The 24493-nt window shown below is 37.5% G+C and overlaps 1 protein-coding gene across 1 annotated transcript in view; it reads left to right on the forward strand.

The window, feature by feature from the left end:
* The first annotated feature begins 1849 nt into the window (after window positions 1-1849).
* Window positions 1850-24493, forward strand: part of Atic (5-aminoimidazole-4-carboxamide ribonucleotide formyltransferase/IMP cyclohydrolase) — a 29209-nt gene continuing 6565 nt past the window's right edge. The window contains exons 1-12 of the mRNA XM_020181670.2: window positions 1850-1987; window positions 2221-2347; window positions 5290-5366; window positions 6489-6555; window positions 9397-9485; window positions 10231-10382; window positions 10727-10883; window positions 15922-16047; window positions 16844-16951; window positions 17540-17625; window positions 18676-18765; window positions 21509-21637. Coding sequence (XP_020037259.1) covers window positions 1969-1987; window positions 2221-2347; window positions 5290-5366; window positions 6489-6555; window positions 9397-9485; window positions 10231-10382; window positions 10727-10883; window positions 15922-16047; window positions 16844-16951; window positions 17540-17625; window positions 18676-18765; window positions 21509-21637 — 1227 coding nt within the window. The 5' untranslated portion in view covers window positions 1850-1968. The remainder of the gene's footprint in view (window positions 1988-2220; window positions 2348-5289; window positions 5367-6488; window positions 6556-9396; window positions 9486-10230; window positions 10383-10726; window positions 10884-15921; window positions 16048-16843; window positions 16952-17539; window positions 17626-18675; window positions 18766-21508; window positions 21638-24493) is intronic.

The raw sequence follows: 24493 nt of genomic DNA on the forward strand, positions 1-24493 counted from the left end.
AATCCCATACAATTTTTTTCCTGTTTGAAATACTAATGCTAGTGATAAACCCTTGGTAGATGATGAATCCATGCCTTGGTAAAAATGTCTCCCATTTCAAGACACAAGTTTGTATGTGATTGACATCTGTAAGGACATACTCTAAAGCTGTTCATTCAATTAACTCTAAAGATACCCAGTTAACTACAGCAAGAGATCAACCATGAGGTTATACTTCTATATTACCTTTATTAGTCACTTTACACTTTTCTTTCAATCAATTCCTTCTCTTATACTATGATGAGGACTACAGAACAAATGCTATGTCAATATTACATGTAAGGCAACAAACATCCTGGACAAGGATGAAGTGACTTGTTTAGACAAAAATTAAAAAACCAAACAAACCCCTCCTCCTTTACTCTTCCTGTCACTAACATGTAAAGTACCTGTCAAGTCTGTATTCTAAATCTATGGGAAAATTAGAATTTAATCATGGTAAATATCTTTAAATAAAAGGAATTGTGTCTTCTAACCAAGGGGCCTCTATAAAATCAGCTTAATGCTTTGTTTTCACTTTCTACTAATATTTTCTGCTTTCACTGAACTATGTGTCTACGTTTTCATTCCATTAGGAACGTCTTCATGACAGTAATTAGGTGATAGTTATGCTTTCATGACACTATTTCTGCCACTCAATGAGAAAGGTCTCATTTATCAAATTAAATATTTGTAATTCACTTGAAGAAAAAAAATGCCTAGTGTCTAAGCACTGTTTATTTCCTCTCATCAATACATCCCAGCATCGTTTTCTCCTTTCTGATTTTTCTTCCTTATAGAAACCTAATGGTGACTGGCCAGGGAAATTTCCTTTACTACTGGTTATGATGGACCTTGTCTCTTTAAATTCAAAGTTGGCAAACAAAAAGGAAAAAAAAAAAAGAAAAAGAAACGCTGACAAACACATCCAGAACTCACTGCGATAATCCCAATACATTTCTCTCTCTTAGAAATGTGAGAAGCATCCGAAGCAAGAAGTTAATGTATTCAGAGGTCAAAAGACAAGGACTCTTGATTCTGGAGAATAGGTACTTATGTTTGGGAAGTCTCTTTTTTAGAGACTGGAATAGAGGCGACAGACTCTACTCAACAGGTATTTATTTTAGGGAGTAAGAAAGAGGCAGTACCAGAGAGGGAAAAGGAAAAGCAAATAAATGTGAGCCTAGACTAAGAATAAAAAGCAAAGCAATTATATCTCGTAGTATGATTCTGATGAAGAGCATTAAAATAGGCTTGCGAAGACAGCAATATGCATTTATTTTGTGGCAAAGGTGTCATTTTTTAAAGAAACGAATGTGTTCAATTTCGCTGCCTCTGATTTTAACAAATTAAGCGGTCTTTCTTTCCTGCCCCTCCCCTGCTATCATTCCCCTCATCTGGGCTTGGGGCGAAATAACATCTACGGATTTGCAAGAAGTCTCATCTTGACGCAGAATCCGGGCAATTTTACGATGTGGAATCAAAAACTCAGGTGTCAATTCTACTTTTACAGATTTCGAAGTCAATGTTGAGGCCTCGGTTTCATTTTCCAAAACTAGGAAGACGGGAGGACGGCTTCTAACTTTGCTGCTGCGAAAACGACTCCGGGCTTTGCCTTCCGTCCAGCTTCCGGACAGGCGGCCCCGGGTGGCCGCATTCTGGAGCACGCGGGGCGGATCTCTGGCTCGCACGCGGGGAATCGGCCGTGATCGACTGCGGGATCCTTTCAACTTCAACCACCAGGACCGGCAGCGCCCGCCCCGCCCCGCCCCGCCTTCGCTTTCCGCCATGCAGCCACTTTCGCTCCCGAGGGGGAGCGGGGCGGGGGCGGGGCTTAGGGTCACGTGGCAGGGAGGCCCCGCCCCGCCCCTTTCCTCACCGGGACCCTCCGAACCTCCGCACGTGGCGTCGCCGTTGCCGCCGCGCTCTTCCTGACCCGGCGCTGCAGCCATGGCTCCCGCCCAGCTCGGTGAGGCCCTCGCGAGGCGGCGCCCCGGCGTCCCGCGGCCCTGCGCCCCGCAATGGCGTACCGCGAGCCGCGCCTTTCCCTGGCCGCCATGTGCGGCTGGCGAGCGGCCGGCCCGAAGGCCCCGGGGCTGGCCTTGCCATTCGCGAGTCTCCCCGTCCCCGTCCCCCGCCCCGACCCTGCAGAACGCAGTGCCCGTCACTGCGAGTCATGAGGGATCGCGTCTTCTCTTTCAGCCCTGTTCAGTGTCTCAGACAAAACTGGCCTTGTGGAATTTGCCAGAAGCCTCACGACCCTTGGGTTGAATCTGGTCGCTTCCGGAGGGACTGCAAAAGCTCTCAGGGATGCTGGCCTGGCAGTCAGGTAAGGCACGACGTAGTGCTTCAGTAAATCCTTTCCGAGTGACCACGTGAACCAGAAAGCAGTGTGAAGCAGGCACTCCCCAGTAACACTGTGAAGTTAGCACGCTTAGCACCCACGGTTCAAGAGGAAGAGGGGCGCAGAGAGGCCCTAACTGGTTTTAGTTAAGGTAAGAGGCTCCCCGCCTGCCTCCCTTCTTCCCCAGCATCTCCAGTCACCGCACAGGTAAATACAGCCATCCATGTCTCGTTCACAAGCTGCTCCCTTGTCTGACCAGGCTGTGGGAAGGGGTGTGCAGGAAGTGAATCGAGAGGCCATTCCTTACCTCAAGGCGCTGGCCTTCTGACTGATGGCAGTAACCGCTGAAATGAAGAAAATGAAAAAGACCATAGGACACGTATAATAAAGTGCAGCCTGAGTTCAGAGAAAGTCCTGCCCACCCCTGAGATAAAAGCCTTGTCTGCCTTTGTTGCCACCTGAAAAATTTACTTCTTGCCCTCTAGATCCTTTTCATGTAGTTCTGCTGTATTAGGGCCATACACAGCGTCCCTGGACTTGACAAGTTCAGAATGGCTTTGTTAAATAAATAACTGATTTTATTCCTCACAGTCTTTTTGCATCTTGTCTGTGCTGTGGTGCTCATGGGAACCCTGTGAGAACCACAGAAGGCAGAAAGGTCAGCTGTTGAGAACAGCAAGCAGGATTATTTTTCCATTGGGCCAAGTTGGGGGTCTCCCATTCATTGTAATAACTGGAACTTTCTTCAAATTAAAGTTTTCATCTGTGACCTCCCCCCAATCCCCAAAACTTTGTATTACAAAAACATTGCTGACTATTCAAAACCAGAAAAATGTAGAGCCCTTACATTGGGTACCCCCAGAGCCCTTATGTTGTGTACCCCCAGTTAATTACTCAGTTGGTAAGTCTTCCATGCTACTACTCACTCCTTACTTACCCCCATGATTTTCATCATTTCTCAATTTTTAAAAAAATTTAGAATGTGTCCTGTTCTATTACAGGGTTAGTGTGTTCACCAAAACACTCAATAAAGTTCACTGAATGGGGCTGGAGGTGTGGCTCAAGAGGTAGAGCCCTTGTTTGCAGTTGGGAAGCCCTGAGTTCAAACCCCAGTCCCACCAAAAAAAATGAATGGAGTATACACAAGTGTGTGTGGTGGCTATGTATGTTAACTCATCATTACAACACTTTTTTGGTATAAGTAATACTATCTCCATTGTATAGAAAAGAAAACTGAGGCACAAAGAAGTAACTTGCTTGAGATCACACAGTAAGGGTTCAAGATTTTGCCCTAGGAAGTTAACCATTGCCTTGTTGTGAGGTAAATGAATGAAATTGTAATCAGTGTACAGCAGTTGCAGAGAATTACTTCTGAAGTTTATAGCTGCTACATTCAAATTCTTAAGTGTAAAGGAGTAACAAGCTTTTCAGTTGCCCCACATGTTTAATTCTAAAAATAATTCTGCCATCTCTTATGTTCTCAGTTATTCTTGTTAGTTGGAGGAACTGGATTTTCTTTCCCAAATTCCATGAAAGGAATGTTGAATTTGAAACCATGTCTCACCAGTTTCTTGATGTTACAACTGTATGTTCTTGGCGAATCACTGGTCATTGCAAATGGCACTCTCCTTCCCTCACCCTCCTTATCAGGGATTTAATTTAGGGATTTATGCATTCTAGGCAAGTGCTTTATCACTTGAGTCACATCCCCAGGCCACAAATGGCACTCCTTAATAGAGAGTCTCCCCAGGAAATTCAGTATCTTATTGTCAGAATTTGCTGTTCTAAAATGTTTATTATTTTCTTATAATAAATGCTATGTTAACTGTTGAAAATTAGAAAAGCATGGAAAACTATAAGGAAAGTAGTTAAATGGCTTGTTACAATGTATTTCAGTATTTTTATAAGCATATACTTTATAATTGTTTAGTGTTATAATTGTTTAGTGACTCATGTAGGTACAATTTTGCTTCTTTTTTTGGCATGTTTACATTATGGGGTTTTTCACATTAAAATTTGTAAGCTATCAGAGTGTTCATACATATAATTTTCTGGAGGTCAGCTTGATGATAGGGATTGATAGGTATATATATAAAATTGCCCTTCATTAAGTCTTTCTCATGTTTTGTAATTTTTTTTCTGATTAACTTTTTTTTTCTATGTATACATTTTTAACATTGATATAATCACAGCTTTTTTTTGTTTGATGCTTGGAAAGCATTCTTCACATATTTAATTTTGGTACTTTTAAAATATTTTTAAATGCTTAAACCTGTGATTCATCAGGAACTTAATTTTATGTGGAGTTATTCTACTGCTAGCACCATTTTACTAAGCAGTCTTCTTTCCCCACTTACTGGATATGGTTTTTAATGGTTTTTGTTGTTTTCCCCAGTACTAAATATGAAGCCCAGGTCTACATATGTGCTAGGCAAGCTCTCCATCAAGCTACACCTTCAGCCCAAAGATATTTTTAATGCTTTTCATTGTGTTCTGCCTCACTGCTTCTTTTTTTTGAGACAAGGTCTCACTACATAGCCTAGGCTAGTCTTGAACTAATGACCTGCCTGGGCCTCCCTAGCACTAGGATTACAGTCATGAGTGTGCTACCAAGTGCAGCTGAATTTATTTTCTTAACGTTTAATTAGCATAGCTTATGATTCACTTCTCTGAATATTGTAAAATCAATGCTTTAATACTTTTGAAATATACCAGTTAAAAAATAAGATGAATATTTTTTTTTAAAGTTAAGTCGAATTTTACTTATATCAACCATAGTGAAAAACTAGAAACCAAAAAAATTTTTTTGTACAATTCAGGCTTGGAAAGAACCTCTTAAAATGTGAGTAGACTTGATGGAAGATGCTTTCAATAATGGGAAGTGACAACTCAGAAATAGTCATGGTATTTTGTTTTTCTGTTTTCAGAGATGTCTCTGAGGTAACAGGATTTCCTGAAATGTTAGGGGGGCGTGTAAAAACCTTGCATCCTGCAGTCCATGCTGGTAAGTGGTTGGTAGCATCAGTTTAAAATAATCAGTGGTTTTCAGAAATATTTCACTTAATAACATCATAGAATATAGATGGAAGAAGCAAGCATAAGCTCAAAAATGGTTTACTTCTCAGGGTGCATTGGTTTTGTCACATTTGCTGCCAGATTTCATAGTCTTTTAGAACCTTTATTACATGATGAATTCAGATTGTTTTCTTCTGCTTGCTATAAATATTGACCTAATAACTAATTTAGATTGTGATATTTCCTCCTGAAATGACTGAAAATAGATTTTATATTGTATATTTAGATTAGATTTTATATTGTAGACTACAAAGTATAGACTTTTGAAATAGTTCGAACTTTTAAGTTTGAACTGACTTTCAAAACAATTTTTTTCAAAGCGCTTCACATTTGTTCGTTTGTCAGACATAGCAAATTGCTTCTAAAACAAAATGGTGAGAAATAAGAATATTGCTAACTTGACAATTGCAGTAAAATTTGACTGAATAAAGTCTGAAAGACTGAGGATCATCAGATAAGCCGCCGACTTACAAGAACACATAGACTGGGATAGACTGGTAATAGTTATGTAAAAATTCCTTTTAACATTTTTTACATTTTTTTTGTTTAAGAAAAAGGAAGTGGGTATTGATACAAAAGATCTTTAAATATACTCAGAAATCTTAAATTTTTTGTTTGACTTCAGAGCTTTGGATTTGCAAAGCAGGCGCGCTATAACTCTTGAATCACACCTCCAGTTCATTTTTGCTCTGGTTGTTTTGGAGATGGCATCTCAAGAACTATTTGCCCATGTTGGCCTAGAACCATGATAATCCTGATCTCAGCCTTCCAAGAAACTAGGATTACAGGCCTGATCCTTCAGCTCCCTGCTAAATAGTTATTTAAGAATAATTTTTAATTAGTATTCTTAAGAATAATAAAGGTCCTGGCATGCATCAATATTCCCAGCACTTGGGAGGGCAAGGCAGGAGAATCATTTAAACCCAGGAGCACCCTGTCTTTAAAAAAATAGAAGAATATTAGAATATTTAGCTTGATCGATGGGAGTATATGAAAAGAAATACCTTATTGTTTTTGGAGCTTAATACGTTCTTTAACTTTGTTAAACTAGGAATCCTGGCCCGTAATATCCCGGAAGATAATGCTGATATGGCCAGACTTGATTTCAATCTTATAAGGTAAAAAATTGAAGTTGGTTTTTTTTTTTTAAATACACATTAAAGACAAAAAGTGTGCTAAACCTGGTGTTCCCTCTTCCCCCCCTTTTTTCTTTTACTCACTATAAACCTTTACTGAGCCTCCTCTTTGTGGTATTTTACACATACAAGCATTTTGATTTTTCCAGATTTACATTTCCAAAATATATAACTTAAACAAGCTTTTTTCTTTTTTTTGTAGTGCTAGACATTCAATCCAGGCCATCACAACATGCTAGACAAGCTATCTACCAGTGAACTAGACCCCTAGCCCTTAATCTTTGCTTTTTTTAGGAAGATTTGATCTAAATTTTGTAATATACAGTCAACTTATTTATTAGCATAAAGATGCTGATCTTTTAAATATATATATAACAGCTTTATGGGGGAATTAAAATGTATAATTCACTGGTCTTAAGTATATTCACACAAATTAAGTAATTATCACCACATTCAATATTAGAACAGTCATAATCTCCTTTTTCCACTCATTAGCGTTTTGTCTCTTGATAACCACTGATCTGTATTGGATTTGCCTGTTCATATAAATGGAATCCTACAATGTGAGGTCCTTGATTACTGATTTCTATCACATAGCATGTTCTGAAGGTTCTCCCATTCTATGAATTGTGTTTTTTTTTTTTCTTGATCATGTCCTTTGACCATCACAAAAGTTTTGAGTTTGATGATGTCCACCTTTTTTCCCCTTTGTGGCTGTGCTTTTATTACCATAACTAAGAAACCATTTCCTAATTGTGAGTGATGAAAATTTTTGCCTATGATTTCTTCTAAGAGTTTTTTAGTTTTAGCTCTTCAACTTAGGTTGTTGATTCATTTTAAGTTAATTTTTATATTAACTTAAAATAGGTGTGAAGTAGGGGCCCAACTTTATTCTTCTGTATGGGATGTCCAATTGTCCCAACATCATTTGCTGAGAAGGCTGTCCTTTCATTGAACAGACTTAGCATCCATTGTCAGAGTGTACGTCATTGTACTAGTACTATGCCATTACTGTTGCTTTCTGTACCTGTGGTACTGGGGATTGCACCCAGGGCCTCACAGTTGAGCAAGTGTTCTACCATTTGAAATTGAAAACTGAGTCCTCCCACTGTGTTTTTCTTATTCAAGATCGTTTTGGTCATTCAGGGTCCCTTGCATCTCTATATATGTTTTAGGAGCAGCTTGCCCATTTCTGCAAGACAGGCTATTGGAACTTCCATAGGGATTGTGTTGAGTCTGTAAATGGATTTAGGGAATATTGCCATTTTAACAGTTCTCTATCTGTTAGGAACATGGGATGCATTTCCATTGTTTTCAGGTTTCTTTAATTTCTTTCAGCTTTTCAGTATATAGATCTTATACTTTTGTTAAATCAATTCTTAAAATATTGTATTCTTTTCTGCTATTGTACATGGAATTGATCTTTTGATTTCATTTTCTGATTATTCCTCCCTAATGTGTTTTAGTTCAATTTTTATATATTGATCATATATCCTGCAGCTTTACTGAATTCATTAATTAGTGCTAATAGGTTTTCTTTTGAACTCCTTAGGGTTTTGTGTATATAACATCATGTCACCTGCATGTGGAGATAACTTCACTTTTTTCCCATTCTCATGCCTTTTATTTGCAAATCTCCCAGCTGTAACATCCAACACAATGTGAATAGAGGGGGCTAGAGTAAATATTCTTGTTCCTCCTGGCAATGGGGAGATAATATTCAAGCTTCCATCACTCTGTAATGTTAACTATAGGTTTTTCTTACACTTTATCATCTGGAAGAAGTACCCTGCTGTTCTTAATGTGTCCATTGAAATAATCCAGTGGGTTTTTTTTGGTCTTTCTTTCTATTAATCACACTAATGTATGATTTTATACATTAAGCTAACCTTCCTTGGGATTAAACCCTACTTGGCCATACATAAGTATTGTCCTGTTTTTCTGGGCTTGGTTTGCTAAGTGTTTTTTGAAGATATTTGTGTTACTATATATCAGAAACAGTGATCTGTAGCTTCTTGTGACATTTTTGTCTAGTTTTGGTATCAGGATAATAGGCCTGATAGAATGAACTGAGAAGTCCCTTCTTTTCTCTTTTGTTTTATTACTTTTCACCAGTTAGACTAGGGATCTAGATTAAGGGTCTTGGTCACAGAGCTCCTCATACTGTAGTCCTGGTAATGGAACAGCACCAGTTTGCTTAATTTTAGATTACTTGAATATTTTAAATTACTCTTTTGGCCTTCCAATTACCATCATTTTTTATTACCTCTCTGAAGGCAAACATATTGCACTGTTAGGATTTTTTATCATTGTACACAAATTTGAACAAAGAATCTAAATGTGAATGTCCTCAATAATAACCCAGTCTGAAGTAAGAATGTCTTCTGTAATCCTTCCTTTTCCATTTCTATGAAAAAATGTTTTATTTATTTGTTTTGAGACAGTCTTGCTGTATAGCTCAGGTGGTCCCAAACTCATAATTCTGCTGCCTCAGCCTCTTGAGTGCTGGGATTACATGTGTGTACCACCACACTGGGCAAAAGAAATTTTTGATGGCTTGATTTACTAGGTAGTTGAGGTTACACAAGCAGCAACATTGCAGTATGGTAGTAGCAGTTGTCAACTACATTACCTGTGCTCTATGACGGTAGGACTTCCAAACATTTTTTACATAAAACTTTTAGAATTTTAAAATGTCAATCTCACAGTTTATATTTTAGATCTTAATGGCTTTTGGATGTTTATAACACTGACTTATTTTTCCTACATATAAGCCACATAGGTTGTGTTCCTTAATGACAACTAAATTCCTCTCGGTCTTAGAGTTGTTGCCTGTAATCTGTATCCGTTTGTGAAGACAGTGGCTTCTCCAGATGTAACTGTGGAGGATGCTATCGAGCAAATTGACATTGGTAAGTTAGAAATTCATTTCAAAAGTGACAGAGGAGGGGATTATTGGAATGCTAATAAGATTTCATTTTGATTTTAGCTATTGAGGAAATAATTTGGGGGAGGTAGTCTTTTGAGACAACATCTCACTAGAAGCCCAGGCTTGCCTTGAGCTCCCTGTTTAGCCCAGTCTCAAACTCATGATCCTCCTGTGTCAGCCTAAGTAATGGGATTACAGGAGATTGCAGGTATGACCAACATGCCTGACTTAGAAAATATTTTAAAATGTTTTACCAGCTTTTTTTTTTTTAAGGAGAGTCATAATGAGGTTTTTTTTTTTTTTTTTTTTTTCTTTTGGTGGTAGTGAGGGGTTGAACTCAGGGTGCAGGCAGGCACTATACCACTTGAGCCACTCCACCAACTGTTTTTGTGTTATTTTTGAGATAGGGTCTTGCTTTATGCCTGGGATGGCCTAGAACCTGATCCTTCTATTTGTGCTTTCCCATGTAGCTTGGATGCCAGGAATGAGCCATCGTGTCTGGCTATTGGTTGATATCTCAAACTTTTTGCCTAGATTGGTTTCAAACTGTGATCCTCCTGATCCCAAATAGGATTATAGACTTGAGCTAAATGTCCAACTTTTCTTTGGTTTTTTAAGCCAAGAATTAAAGTAGAAGTTTCAAAGAGATTTATCAATTGACGTGATATGATTTGATATTCATATATATGTATGTATGTATATAAATAATAGTCGTTTGTCCTTCAAAGGTGGAGTAACCTTACTGAGAGCCGCAGCCAAAAACCATGCTCGAGTGACAGTTGTGTGTGAACCAGAGGACTATGTGGCAGTGTCCACAGAAATGCAGAGCTCCAACAGTAAGGATACATCCTTGGAGACTAGACGCCAGTTAGCATTGAAGGTAGGGACTTGCTTCTATAGTAGTATAAAATAATATCAGCTAGTATAGTACTTGCCAAATGATATTGATTCTAGATTATATCACCTATCAAGGCTTCTGCTTGGAGCTGCTACCCTTTTGTTTAAAATGGAGAAACCAAATCTTCAGGTACTACTCTGTCAAATAGGTTGAAAAAGAATTGGAAAAGGATAATTACTTGTGCTATTCACTGTTAATTGGTATCTTTCATTTGTGTGTGCGTGTGTGAAGGGCCAAGGCATGTAGTTAGCTATGTACCTAAAACCATCTTGTCTCTACTTTGAGATGTGCTGCTTAGTGTTTCACAAAACTCATACTTTTCGTAGGCATTCACTCATACAGCGCAATATGATGAAGCAATTTCAGATTACTTCAGGAAGCAGTACAGTAAAGGAATATCTCAGATGCCCCTGAGGTATGGAATGAACCCTCATCAAACTCCTGCCCAGCTGTACACCCTGAAGCCCAAGCTTCCAATCACAGGTAAGCACAGTTTGCTGTGTGAATACTTGTTGTCTCTATATTGTATTTGATTTGCTTCACATTTAGAAGAGAAATTACATACTGCTTCTTACAACCATCCAAAATAGAGATGCTGGTTGCATTGGTGAATACAAATATTGGAGTTATGCAGCACCTTGCTCTTCTTTAAAAACCACAAACTGGGGTTGTGGAGAAAGGTGAAGTTGGAGATGGATATTGGAATGTCTTTGTTATACAGATGTCTTTGAAGACATGGGACAAAGATGCCACAGCCTGAATTTCTTAGAAGAGACTCAAGACCAAAATTTGAGGTGCTTCTTCACCTGGTGGGCAAAGCAGTGGAAGAACCAGTAGAGGAAAAACTTGAATTTCAGTGTGTTGGAATGCTGCTGAGAATAGGAAAAGGACTGTTTTGGGAATGATAGAAGAAACAGTTCTCTTGCAGTGATAGGGCTAGAAGTCCAGTTGTAGTGGGCTAAAATAAAAGTATGAATGTATGAAATGATAACGATGGATAAGTCTTTGAACAGAAATTAGGATGCTGTATGTTTGTAGAATTAAGAGAAGGTTTTTTAGTGTTTTGTCCTGTTTTTTTTCCCTGAGGTGGGCTGTTTGAGCATGTCCTCCTTGGGCAGGAGGGAGAGCAGAGAAGGGCAGAGAGAGAATTACAGGTGTGGAGTGTTGGAGGACAAGCACTGCCAGGAGGGTTGGCACTTGGGTGGTGGGAGAAAGTAGATTTTAGAAAGTAGGTTTTCCTGTTGGCTTCCTTTCTGCTTGTCACCATCTTGGGAAAAGATGGAGGGAGCAAGGTAGGAGGTTTGAGAATTTAAAATACTCTTCTCCCTCCCCCACCACATTCAGTGGAGCCACAACTTCTTTTACCTCAGATACATTTTGTACTTAATGATACCCAAGTCCCCACAGTCACCCAGAAAGTCTTCCAGGCTACACTGGTCTCTACTTTTTCTCTTGACCTTTTTGTTCTTCACAACAGAGTAGTCTTAGAAGTGTACGTCTTTCCTGAAATGCTTCATTGATCTTCATTCCTCCTTAAAGCACCTTTCCCTAACCTACAGACCCCATGCTGCCTGACCCTAATCTACTATACTTCCCCTAGGCTCTGCTCCCAGCATAGTCTCAGCTTTTTCTACTCTAGGGTCTTCGTGCTGGTTGAGCCCTTCATAGAGAATTTTTCCCTCTGCTCTTCACAGTTCTGATTGACTGTCTTTCAGATCTCAACTCCTTAGAGATCCTTTTGGTGACCACCCAGACAAAAGTAGCTGGTCATCACACTTTTGTCAACCACCCTGTTTTGCTGTTTTGTTTTTGATTGTCTTCTCCCATTAGGATGACAGCTCCTGAAACAGAAACTTTGTCATTATTCATTGCTGTATCCCCAGTGCTTAGAATATTGTTTAGTGTGTTCCCTATTGAATGAATAATTAGAAACCCAACATTTAGCACAAATTTTTATAGGTAGAACATCTTTAAATGATTTTTCCTCCCTCCATGGTACTAGGGGTTGAACTCAGTCCTCACAGGTGCTCTACACTTGTCATATGCCCCATTCCTTCCCATGCACATTCAGTTCTTGTACTTTTCATTTTCAAAGGAATTTTCATTCATGTTATATGTATCTTTATTCATTGTTCATTATTTGTGTATTTATGTATGTGTTTTGTAGTTTCAGAGTATTATATGTGGCAAACATGGCAGAGGAAGTCCTAGGCCCCATAAATAGCAATATATTTAATTTTTATCTTTTCTTACAGAAGATTCATAGGATTTGCTTATTTTCATGACACAAGGGGCATTTTGCCTTTTCATATGGTTTCAATATTTGCCAGTAATGTAATTACAAAGTGTATGCTTGTTCATGTGTCTAGAACCAAAACTGAAGCAAAGCATAAAGATAGAATGTGTGTCTGTGTTTTGTGTGATTGTAATGACTGGTTTCTTATGACTAGAAACGAGACAGTCCTGTTTGTTTCAGCTGCTTAATAGTTGAAGCAACTTGGTTTTTCTGTAGCACTTTCTTTTATATCTAACTAGTTATTAATATCTTTGAAAATTTGATATTTGAGCAGAACCTGGTACTTAACTCTGAGGTGTTTCAGAAACCAAAAGTTTTCTCTCACTCACCACCATTTGCTAGGTTGTCTGTGAAGAGAAGGGAGATGGGGGAGCTGTATATATGGTGTCTTGTTTTATTTTGCATGTTAAAGGCTTTGTGAGCTATTTCACCTTTTTTTTTTTTTTTGTCTTTTGTGGTACTTGGGATTGAACCCAATGCCTGGCACATGCTGGGCATGTACTCTACCACTTGAGCCACGCTTCTACCCCTTCAGTTTGTGTTTTGTTTTTGAGACAGGATCTCTCTAACTTTGCTCAGAATGGCCAAAAACTCTAGATCTTCTTGCCTCTGCCTCCCAAGTAGGTGGGTTTATAAGCATGTGCTACCTAACTGATATATTTTCACAGCTTACTAGTTATTGCCTAGTTTGTTTCTTCTAGGCTTATCCCCTAAGCTTCTTGAGGATGGTGATTTTTTAAATTTTATTACTTTCATTTTTTTTTTTGGTTGATGAAACTTTTTAAAATTGTCTTTCTTTAAATTTCTTTTTCTTTACAGTATCAGAAATTGAACCCAAGGCCTCATGCATGCTAGGCAGGGGATTTAGCACTTGAGCCATGCCCTTACCTCCTTTATTTGGGGAGGGGGTGGGAGTACTGGAGTTTGAATTCAGCACTTGACACATGGTTAGGTGCTCTATCACTTGAGCCATGCCTCCAGCTCTATGTTGTTATATTTTTGAGATAGGGTCTGCCTAACTGCTCAGCTGGCTTTGAACTTGCAATCTTTCTGCGTCCACCTCCAAAGTACCTGGGATTACAGGAGTGCACCACCATACCCAGCTTACTATATTTTTAAAAACTTTATATACTGATTAATTTCAAGAGTTGGTTTGTCTTCTTTCTAAAGTTAATTTTTATGATTGTCAAAAGTGTAATTTATAGTATACAAGTTCATGTTTTTATAGGGCTTATAATAAAAAGCATTTCCCCAGTGGCTCCAAAGGCCACTGCTTTCATTTTTTAAGGTGTTTCTTACGGTTATCTTCATATTTCCAAATGACTGTATTTGGAATTTTCAAACTTCAATCTTATCTATACTTCCTCCAGTGGAAGATAAAGATTTAACTTTTTTATACTCTCCCTTTTCTCACCCTCTTTTTCTTTTCTTTTTTTTTTTTAATTATTTATTTTTTGGTGGTACTGGGGTTTGAACTAAAGGCCTCACACATGCTTAGGTAGTCACTCTACCACTTGAGCCATAGCACCTGTCCCCTTTTCTCATCCTCATAATGTGGACTGTGTAATTGTTTTGGTTAAATCAGTTTAGCCCAAAGTGAAAGGCAGTTTAGCACAGTGGTTAAAATAAGAGCTCTGGGCTCAAATACCACCCTCTGTGCTTTACAGTCCTTCACATCTGTGTAGTTTTGAGCAAGTTTTTAAATCTAAGTTTTCATTTTCCTCAACTGAGTTGGTATCTCACTTGTAGAATTGTTGTGGCTGTTCTGTGACTTAATTCTATGATTTGAATGTGTCCCCCAAGGTTCATATGTTAAAACTTCATTCCCAACATCATAGTGTTGAAAAGTAGGACCTTTAACAGGTGATTTGGTCACAAGGACTTTGCCTCAAGCAGTGGTTTAATGCTGTTATCAAGGAAATGGGCTCCTTATAAAAGGATGAGCTTGGTCCAGTTCTCTCTCCTCTCTTCTCCTTTCTCCTCTTCCTCCTTACACATGTGATATCTTCTGCTGTGTTTTGGCATACCAAGAAGGCCTTCACCAGATGTTGGCCTCTCTATTTTGAACTTCTCAGCCTTTTAGACTATAGGAAGTAAGTTACTTTCTTTATAAATTAACTTGTCACTGATAATCTGTTAACCAAAGCACAAAACTAAGATACTTAAGAATATGAAGTGCCTGGCAGAGTACATTTTAAATAAATTCCAGCTGTCATCATGAACACCATCATCTGCAAACATCTGATAGCTCTCTGTGTATGTACAGATGAGGCTGGGCTGGGCAGTTAGGAGTGTGCTGGTCCACGGTGAACTTCTCTTGCCAGCTTTGCGCAGTGAGCTGTTATCTTGGATAACCAGAGAATTTAGACCTCCTGTGACAGGCCACTGGGGACAAGAGAAGCCCAGAGGTGCTGATTCATATTTACGGAATCAAGTTTTTTTATGGACATAAGTTTTCAACTCATTTGGATCAATACCTAAGTTTTCCTTTTGTAATCTGTTTATTGCCTATTTTGTTTTTAAGTTTCAACCATCCAAGATAACACATGAATGAAATGAAATTACACATTTACTTTTAATTAGTGGTGACTCACTGTTTCTTTGTATATAATGAGTTTCTTAGACTTATTCACAAGAGCTAACTGGCTTCTAAAAAAAATCTTCTAGTGGTTAAGAAAATAAGTAATGACAAACTCTGAAGTTGCAGTCTTATAACTGCAATTTGCCTGTAGACAGGGTTTATTGTATCTGCTATATAAGAAGAAAACAACCCTGCACTTTTCCCCCTCCCCTTTCCTTACACCTGTAGCTCTTGTTTTGGCTTATAATACAATTTTTTAATTGGCAAGGTTTATAAACTTAATTTATACTGTTTCTATAATTCCCACAATTGTTTAGTCTTAATTCTGAATCTGCGTGGATCTGTTAGTCCTGTCGTAGTGCCTCCAATTTCTGAACCCCTTCATTGATTTATTTCTAGTCTGGCTGGATTAGTCTCCTTGTGGTGTGTGAGTGTGTTCATGTACATGTGCATTTTTTAACAGATGGGCTCAGGCTTAGCTATGTTGGTCTCCTTTATCATAAAGTTATTAATATGCGTGTATAAGTCTGTTTGCATAAGTACTCTTTTTTTGTGTGATCTTGATACACATTTTTATTTTTTAAGAAATGTACATAGGCTTTATTGAGCCTACTTAGTAAGTGTTTATATGTCTTTATATACAGTTCTCAATGGAGCCCCTGGATTCATAAATTTGTGTGATGCTTTGAATGCTTGGCAGCTGGTGAAGGAACTCAAAGAAGCTTTAGGCATCCCAGCCGCAGCATCTTTCAAACATGTCAGCCCAGCAGGTAAGGCACTGCATTCTAGAATGCCCTGGAAGTGCTAAAAATGTGTTTTTTCTAAAATTCTTTTGAATTTTGACAAGTTCTAATGTGAATATAGATATCCTATGAGGTTTAAAGCTTTGGTGTGTTTCTTGATAACAGTATCGATTTAGTAATATAAAATTTGATAACCTAATAACATATCTAATTGTATGATATTATTATGAGATAGGAAAATCAGGCCATGGCTTTTTTGCAGTGTTAACCTTAGAAAAGTGAAATGGCTTAATGTACTAGACCAAAATGTTTTTCCATGTCTTTGAAGATGTATCTGTTTTAGTAAACATAAAGAAGTTCTTACGATACTCCTTTTAGCTGTTATGAGGTACCTTTTTGCTTCTGCATTTAGGTTCTTAATTCCACAGTTTAGTCGTCTGTAGGTGTCACCAGTTTTCTGGCAGTCCAATACATAATTATACTCACTATTTATTGGATGTTAAAGTGATATGAGTGGGGAAGAAATAAATGGCATATGATACCAAGCGGAACAGGAAGAGTCAGTAATGGATGGCTTCCTGCACACATCAGGGCTGTCAGGCTTCAGCAACTCTGTTTTCAGGGGCCAGAGAGAAGATTTTTCCCTGCAACTGTATTCTTGGTGTTTAATTGCCTGGCTAAATAGATTTTTATTAAATTTGGCAGAGGTGCTAGAAATACACTTCATAGACAGATGTTTTTAAAAATGCTTAGATGTAGGAATTGTCTAGTAGCAACTTGAGGTTTTAGGTTTATTGATTATTTAATGGTTTTCCTCTACCAGGTGCTGCTGTTGGAATTCCACTCAGTGAGGATGAAGCTAAAGTCTGCATGGTCTATGACCTCTATAAAACCCTTACACCTGTATCAACTGCATACGCAAGAGCAAGAGGTGAGAATAATGGCGTTTCTGTCTTTTTGGGGAGAAAAATCAATATTTTATCCTGAATAGAATATAGTAGTAATAGCTTTTGTTTCATTATGAGATTTCAATTTATCTTTAATTTGTTTTTATTAAATACTTGAGAATCAGTATAACTTTTTTTCCATGTCTTTTTTGTTTGTTTGGTGTAGTTTTTGTTTTGTTTTATTTTCTGAGACAGTTCCTCACTATGTAATCCAGGTTGGCCTTGGACTGTTGATCCTCCACTTCCTATGTGCTGGGATTATACGTGTATACCACCATGCCTGGCTGTATGATAGTATTTTAATGTAATAAGTGGCATTTGATAAATGTAATTTTAGATTAGGCTGTTGAGTGAATTTTTATTATTTTGTAGCAAAAACATTGTATGGTTATTCTCACCTAAAATTTTACTAAACAGTAATTTAAAAGATAAAATAAATGGCACTGATATATTACTTACAGAAAGTTAGCTCTAGAGAAAATAGATTTTCTCTGATTACACAGGGATTTTCAAACATCTTTTTCAGTGTGAGGATACTTTCATGATAAATATGTTTTTACTTTTATTTGCAGGGGCTGATCGGATGTCTTCATTTGGTGATTTTATTGCATTATCTGATGTGTGTGATGTCCCAACTGCGAAAATTATTTCCAGAGAAGTTAGTGGAGATTCCTGTGTTTTGATCTATGAGTAAAGTCTATTTGTTCATAGTGTTCATTTAACTGTAGCATACAGATTTTTATTTGAAGCAGCCATAACTTGGTTATCGTATAAGATGTTGGTATTTTATGTAGAACATGAATCCTTAAGTTGTTAATTTTGAGATTTAGTGTTTCAATTGAATATCTGGCTATTTTGATACAGTTTTTCTAGTGGGTGTATCTTAATGCCAATGTTAGAGTTACTGAAGAGCAGAGATATCTTGGATGGTGATGAAATAATGAATTTTATAGCCTGTATAGAGCTGAAAGAGATTGTGTAATGGGGAAAACATTAAATTTGATAAACTAACCCTCATCTCTTTAATACTAAGCAAACATTCTAGAAAGTGGGGAGGGGATGCTATTGGGGAGACAGAAAGAAAAGAAAAAGAAGGTTGCTCAGATAGCTTAGAGAGAGAGGGATAAAAAAGGGTAAGAGCCAAAGGAGCCTGCAGCTTGGTAACATTTAGTTGCTTACAGATTCCCTACGACCATTACCGTCCCAACACAGTGAACCTAACGTTATCTCAAGGTCATGATGTTCATATCATTAGTTACAAGCTGATATGTCTGTGATGGAAGCTTATGTCCTTGCTTGGTATTGAGGATTGTGCCTTGTCAAAGGTCATTTAAGCGGGGTATAGCTCAGTGGTAGAGCAGTTAACTGCAAAGGTCATTTAAGCAGGTACTGACAGAACCAGGCCTTGAGTATGCTCTTCCTAGTGCAAAACCCCACCTTGAGAATAGCAAGAATTCATTTTTCTTCCCAAAGCATATGTACAAGAGTAAGTCACCCATATATTTTTAGTTAAAACTAAAAATAAAATTGAAAGGACAGCAAACAAGGTAGGCTAAGCTGTTCATGTATTCTGACAAAGAACTTTCAAATTTTAGATTTGTTATCTTTTGGTATTTTTGCTGCATTGTTTAAGACTGATAATTGTTCCTCGGTTTCTCAGAAGAAGTCCATTTTTAAAAATAAAAATTAACATTTAATATCTTTATAGGTGTCTGATGGTATTGTTGCCCCAGGGTATGAAGAAGAAGCTTTGAAAATACTTTCTAAAAAGAAAAATGGAAGCTACTGTGTTCTTCAGGTCATTGCAGTTCATGTTTAGAACAGTAATTTTCTCTTTTATTTTGTGTTTCTTTTCCCCCCCGCCCCATGTTTAAATTTTAAAGAGACAGTTTTATAATTTATCCCTCTTCACTGTAGTTTCTTTATCCATTTTGGGGTTTTTTTCCTTTTTTCTTTTTGAGACAGGGTCTCCCTATATACTGCAGGCCTCAAATCATGATCCTCCTGCCTTGGCTTTTCAAGTGCTGGGCTTACAGTGTGTACCAGTACATCCGGCTTATTTATCTTTAATGCTGTAATTTTTTTGCACTATTAATTGGGGTATAAGGATATCTTCCTTATAGTAATTTTAATTTTTTTATTTTTTAAAAATAATGTATTGACATGTTTTCCTATTTAAAAGAGGTTAAATATTATTTGTTAGAAAATCTCCCTGTCCTTTCCTTCTGCCACTATTACTTTTTTTTTAGAAGTAACTAATACTCTAAATTTCTTGCTTACTTTTCTGCATACAGTCAATACATATTCAGGGAGGGGGTGAATTCAACTATGATACATTGTAAGAACTTTTGTAAATGTCACAATTTAGCCCCAGGTACAACAATTTAAAAAAAAAGAGTGGCTAAAATTTAAAAATATATATTCAGCCAGTATTTGCATTTCTTTTTCTATTTTCTTACACAAATGTACCCTGCTTCAGTCTTGGAAGTTTGTTCCATAGCTTTTTATCTTAACTTATTACACTAGTCTCCAGTCTTAGCTACTGCAAGAATAACCTAGAAGAGTCCTGGGTGAAATAGGTCTGGGTAACAAACTGCGTATTGGTGATTTCAACTGATACTGCCCTCTTAGATGTGGACAAAAGTTTTAGTTTCCGAATGGGCATCTATACGGGTGCCTGTTTCCCTACATCTTTCCAGCATTATGTTTTTAAACTTTCATATCTTTTCAGTTAGGAAGTTGAAAATGGCACCTCATTGCAGTTCCAATTTCTCATTGTGCATGGGATAAAAAAAATCTTCTCATTTTAGGGTATTTTTACTTCCTTTTTATGAAATCCATGTCCTTGTTCCTTTCTTGTTTTTCTGCTAGATTTTTGAGAGCTTTCCTCCTGATTTTTATGAGCTCTTCTGCATTTGGGAAACTATCCTATACTTTTAAGATAATTCAATGACAAAGACTTACTTGAATTGAAAGTAAAAATTCATAATACTGTTTTTCATAAGGTATTGATGTTAGGAAATCCGAAGTCCTTTTTATAAAATGTCATTGTCTTTACATATAACATATGTACATCCTTCTGTATACTGTAAATCATCTCTACATTACTTATAATACCTAATATAATGTAAATGCTATGTGAATAGTTGTTACAGTGTGTTGTTTAGGGAATATAAAGAAGAAAGAAAAGCCTGTAACGCATTCAGTACAGATACAGTTTTTTTTCTTAATATTTGTAAGCCGTGGTTGATTAAATCTGCAAATGAACCCATGAATACTAAGGACCAACTGTGTATCCTTGATTGTAAAATGCCAACATTTCTATAATTCATCATAGATTTTATGCCAGTTTTTCAAGGAAAGAAAATGCCACATTAAATATACATAGCTGTGTTTTCTTTTTTTTTCAAATTCAGTTGAGCAAGGTTAGCCACACAGCTAACTCATTATATTCTTTTTCTTTCCTTTTTTTTCCCTTCAGTTTCTTAACCAAGTGGTTTTTGTGGTTAGCAGGTGTGAATACCCATTAACGTTTACACTCAGCATCACAGAAAATGTTTTTTAGAAACGTCAGCTAATTGTCATGACCCCTTCGGCACATGACATCATCATGTGGGAGGGAATACTTGGGTTTCCTCAATACTTTATCTGTTTTGAGAGTTTGGTTTAACTTGCATATGGACACATGATTACAACCACAGAATGATTTGTACTACCTGGCTAATGGCAGGTAGACATCTTATTATGGGTAAACGCCAGTACATTGTTTCGAAGTTTGAAGGTATTAAGTTACAACTTTAACAAGATATTAAAACCATTGATTCCAGTGAACCTGGTTTTGGTGACATTGACTAAATTTACTATCTATATAGTCTTTTTGGATGGTCAGCAAGCAAAGTAGACTTATTAATAAACAGGCTTAATATTGTGTTGGTTCTAATATTGGGAAAGGAAGACACCATACAGCAAGCAGAGACCATAAGACTCCTGCTTTCCTCACTTTTAACTTTTTGTACTCAAGACCTTGAACTTACTAAGTGCTCTCCCACTTGAGCCACACCTCCAGCCCCTGCCCCCCATTTTAACTTCTAATTAACTATCAGCTGAGTATTTTATAAATTAGAATGCAGTCTTTTTGTGTGTGCAGCAGTTTGTTTATTAGCAAATCTGTTTTATTTCTTGACACTCCTGAAGGCCTGTATAGATTAACTTCCAAAAATATTTTAACTGGAATCATTGATTTTTAATATATTGTGTATATGTAGTACTATACTTTTACATTTTGGAGAAAAGTGTTGGTGTCTCAGCCATTCTAAAATGATGTCACATATGTTTGTATTAGAAAAATGGATGCAACTTAGTTATTTTTTCCAGTCAGGCTTTTGCTGTGTAGTCCAGGCTGGCCTCAAACTGAGAATCCTGCCTCTCAGTCTCTTGAGTGCTGGAATTACCACTACTGGTCAGCAAGAATAAAGTCTTTTGTACATAATGAAGATTTTGAAGATTATTGATGTAATTCAGTTTTAAAATTTTTGTCTTAGATGGATCAGTCTTACAAACCAGATGAAAATGAAGTTCGAACTCTCTTTGGTCTTCGTTTAAGCCAGAAGAGAAATAATGGTGTCATCGACAGCTCATTATTTAGCAATGTTGTTACCAAGAATAAAGATGTAAGTTTGAAAATATCTGAACTGAGTGCTGTAACTTTAGCAGGTCTGTTTTCAATATTTATAAGCTTGAACATTTATTAAGGCCTGTATTAAACTGGTAGATAGATACTCAAGCAGCCAGCTCATCTTTGAGTTTTCAAGTAAGCCTGTGAGCTAAAAAAAATGATTAAAAGACCACACTAGAAGCTTATGTGCTTACTACATACATAGAGATATGTATCTTTAGTTAAGCATAAATGGGATCATGTCTTCTGTAACTTGTTTTTTGAGTGTGCACTAGGCTTCAGATGTTTCAATAAATGTTGATTTATGAGAGCTAGATGTATTATAATGGATACTCAGGTGCTTTTTATTTTCCGTGTTTTGACCACTGAGTTTGTGTAGACAAGTTTTTGTACTTAGGCTCTTTGTCATCTTCTAGGAGATATACTTAGGATGATAGTATGTTTGTTTGTTTGTTTATTTATTTGAATGTGCATGTATTACCCTATGACCTCATTTAATCTCTGGGTATGTTATGGGAGGTGACTGCCATCTCTGTTATGAAGATCACTGAATTACGGCACAGACAGTGGCTTAGAAATTTGCCCAAGGTTACACAATAGGGAAATAAGGTCATCTAATAATGTCCTTTACTCCAATTTTGTCCCTCAGTCCTGTGTGGCTTCTAGAAGCTGTGCTCAGCTTATTTACCTCTTAGTTATTGCATGCTACTTGAAAACTGCCTTCAGGAAAAAAGCATAAATTCTTAGGCTCATTTCTTCCTGCTTCCTTTCCTCTGGGATTCTTAACTGCTGATATTTGCTGGTTGTCCGCTGTGGCCCAACTTTTTTGTGTGTTTCTGGAGAAGGGCTGGTCTCTATGAAAGCTACTCACTTATGAGGTAACAAGTAGAAGACAAGAGGAGCTGCTTTTGTTTCCGGGTCTCACTTCTAAAGCTGTACCTCGAATAAACTTCAGAATCTTTTTTCTTTTTTCCAACATTTTTTGTTAGTGCAATGTAGGATTTCCATACATGTATATAATATGCTTTGATTGTATTCTCCTCTCTGTTACTCTTTTTTTCAGGGGAGGCTGGTACTAGGGCTTGAACTCAGGGCTTCATGATTGCTGGACAAGTGATCTAACACTTGAACCACAAGTAGTCCTTTCTTACTTTGTTTTTCTGATAGGGTCTCACTGTCTTAGCCTTTTGCCTAGGCCGGCCTTGGACCATGAGCCTTCCTCCTTTGCCTTTTGAGTAGTTAGAATTAGAGGTGTACACCACCACCACCATGCCTGACCCCTGTGTTACTCTTTCTTCTCCCTCCTTTAGTTTTAAAATATTTTTCCCTTCTATTTACTAGCCTTTGTTAATTGTACAAAACAGTTTCTTTTTTTTTTTTTTTTCTCTCTGAATCTTATTTTTTTTTTTTTCATTTTTCTTTTATTATTCATATGTGCATACAAGGCTTGGTTCATTTCTCCCCCCTGCCCCCACCCCCTCCCTTACCACCCACTCCACCCCCTCCCGCTCCCCCCCTCAATACCCAGCAGAAACTATTTTGCCCTTATCTCTAATTTTGTTGTAGAGAGAGTATAAGCAATAATAGGAAGGAACAAGGGGTTTTGCTGGTTGAGATAAGGATAGCTATACAGGGCATTGACTCACATTGATTTCCTCTGTGTGGGTGTTACCTTCTAGGTTAATTCTTTTTGATCTAAAACAGTTTCAATGTGATATTTGTATATAATGTACTTTGATCAAATTTACCCCCTCGATTCTCTTTCTTACACCCCTCTACCTATATAATCTTTATTGGCTTGTTGTATCTGTTAAGCATATAGCAAATAAGACACATTTTTAGCTCATTTGTCAGTTTATTGCATATTCTTCCATTTTTATTTTCCACTTTTATTTTTGATTAGTGGTACTTTGAAGTAAAGAAATATGTAGGCATTTTACAGAGGAATGTCTTTCAGCCTTTGGGAATTCATTGCATATGTTAGGTCTGTGAGGTTCTGCAGTTTCCAGCTGGAAACAGTTTTTTGCATTAGTGTTACTTTAAGGTGAGATAATGCTCTTTTATTAACCTGATTGGTTAATGTGTTTTTATTTATTTTTGGCAGTACTAGAGTTTGAACTCAGCCTTGTAGTTGCTAGGCAGTCACTTTACTACTTAAGCCCTGCCTCCAGTCCTAAAATTTTATTTTATTAATTTAATTTCATTTACTTGTTTGTTTTTGTTGTATTAATTAGTTAATTAATTTTTGTGGTGCTAGGGATCAAAGCTAGGGCATTGAGCATGCTAGACAAGTTCTCTACCCTTGAGCCGTACTCCCAGACCAGTGTACTTTTTAAAGTATTGACCTACATTCCATGGTACTCATGTTGACCCCTGTGCCTCTTGGGTCTTACTAAAGTTTTCTTTGTGTAGGCTTACAACTATTTGGAAACTTTTCAGGATGAAATTGATAGTTGTTTTGTCCTTTAAGTCCTCCTCCTCCATCCATCCATTCCCCCTCTCTACCCCCCCACCCCCCGTTTTTTTCAGTTTTGGGGGGTTTTTTTGGCAGAACTGTGGTTTGAATTCAGGGCCTTGCACTTGCAAAGCATTTACTCTACCACTTGAGCCACATTTTGGGTCTGTTTTTGTTCTGGTGGGTCTCGTGAACTATCTGCCCTGGCTGGCCTCAAACCTTGATCCTCCTGATTAACTTCAGTCTCCCAGTAGGTAGGATTGCAGGCATGAGCCACCAGTACCCCAGCTCCATCCCCACTTTTATAGCAGATTTTTGTTAATATCTTCTTGCCCCAAATCATTAGCTTGAACTATTAGACCTGGAACTATTTGGAGCGTGTATTAGCACTGAACA

Source organism: Castor canadensis, chromosome 4, assembly GCF_047511655.1.
Source record: "Castor canadensis chromosome 4, mCasCan1.hap1v2, whole genome shotgun sequence".
In the NCBI taxonomy this organism is placed as follows: domain Eukaryota; kingdom Metazoa; phylum Chordata; class Mammalia; order Rodentia; family Castoridae; genus Castor; species Castor canadensis.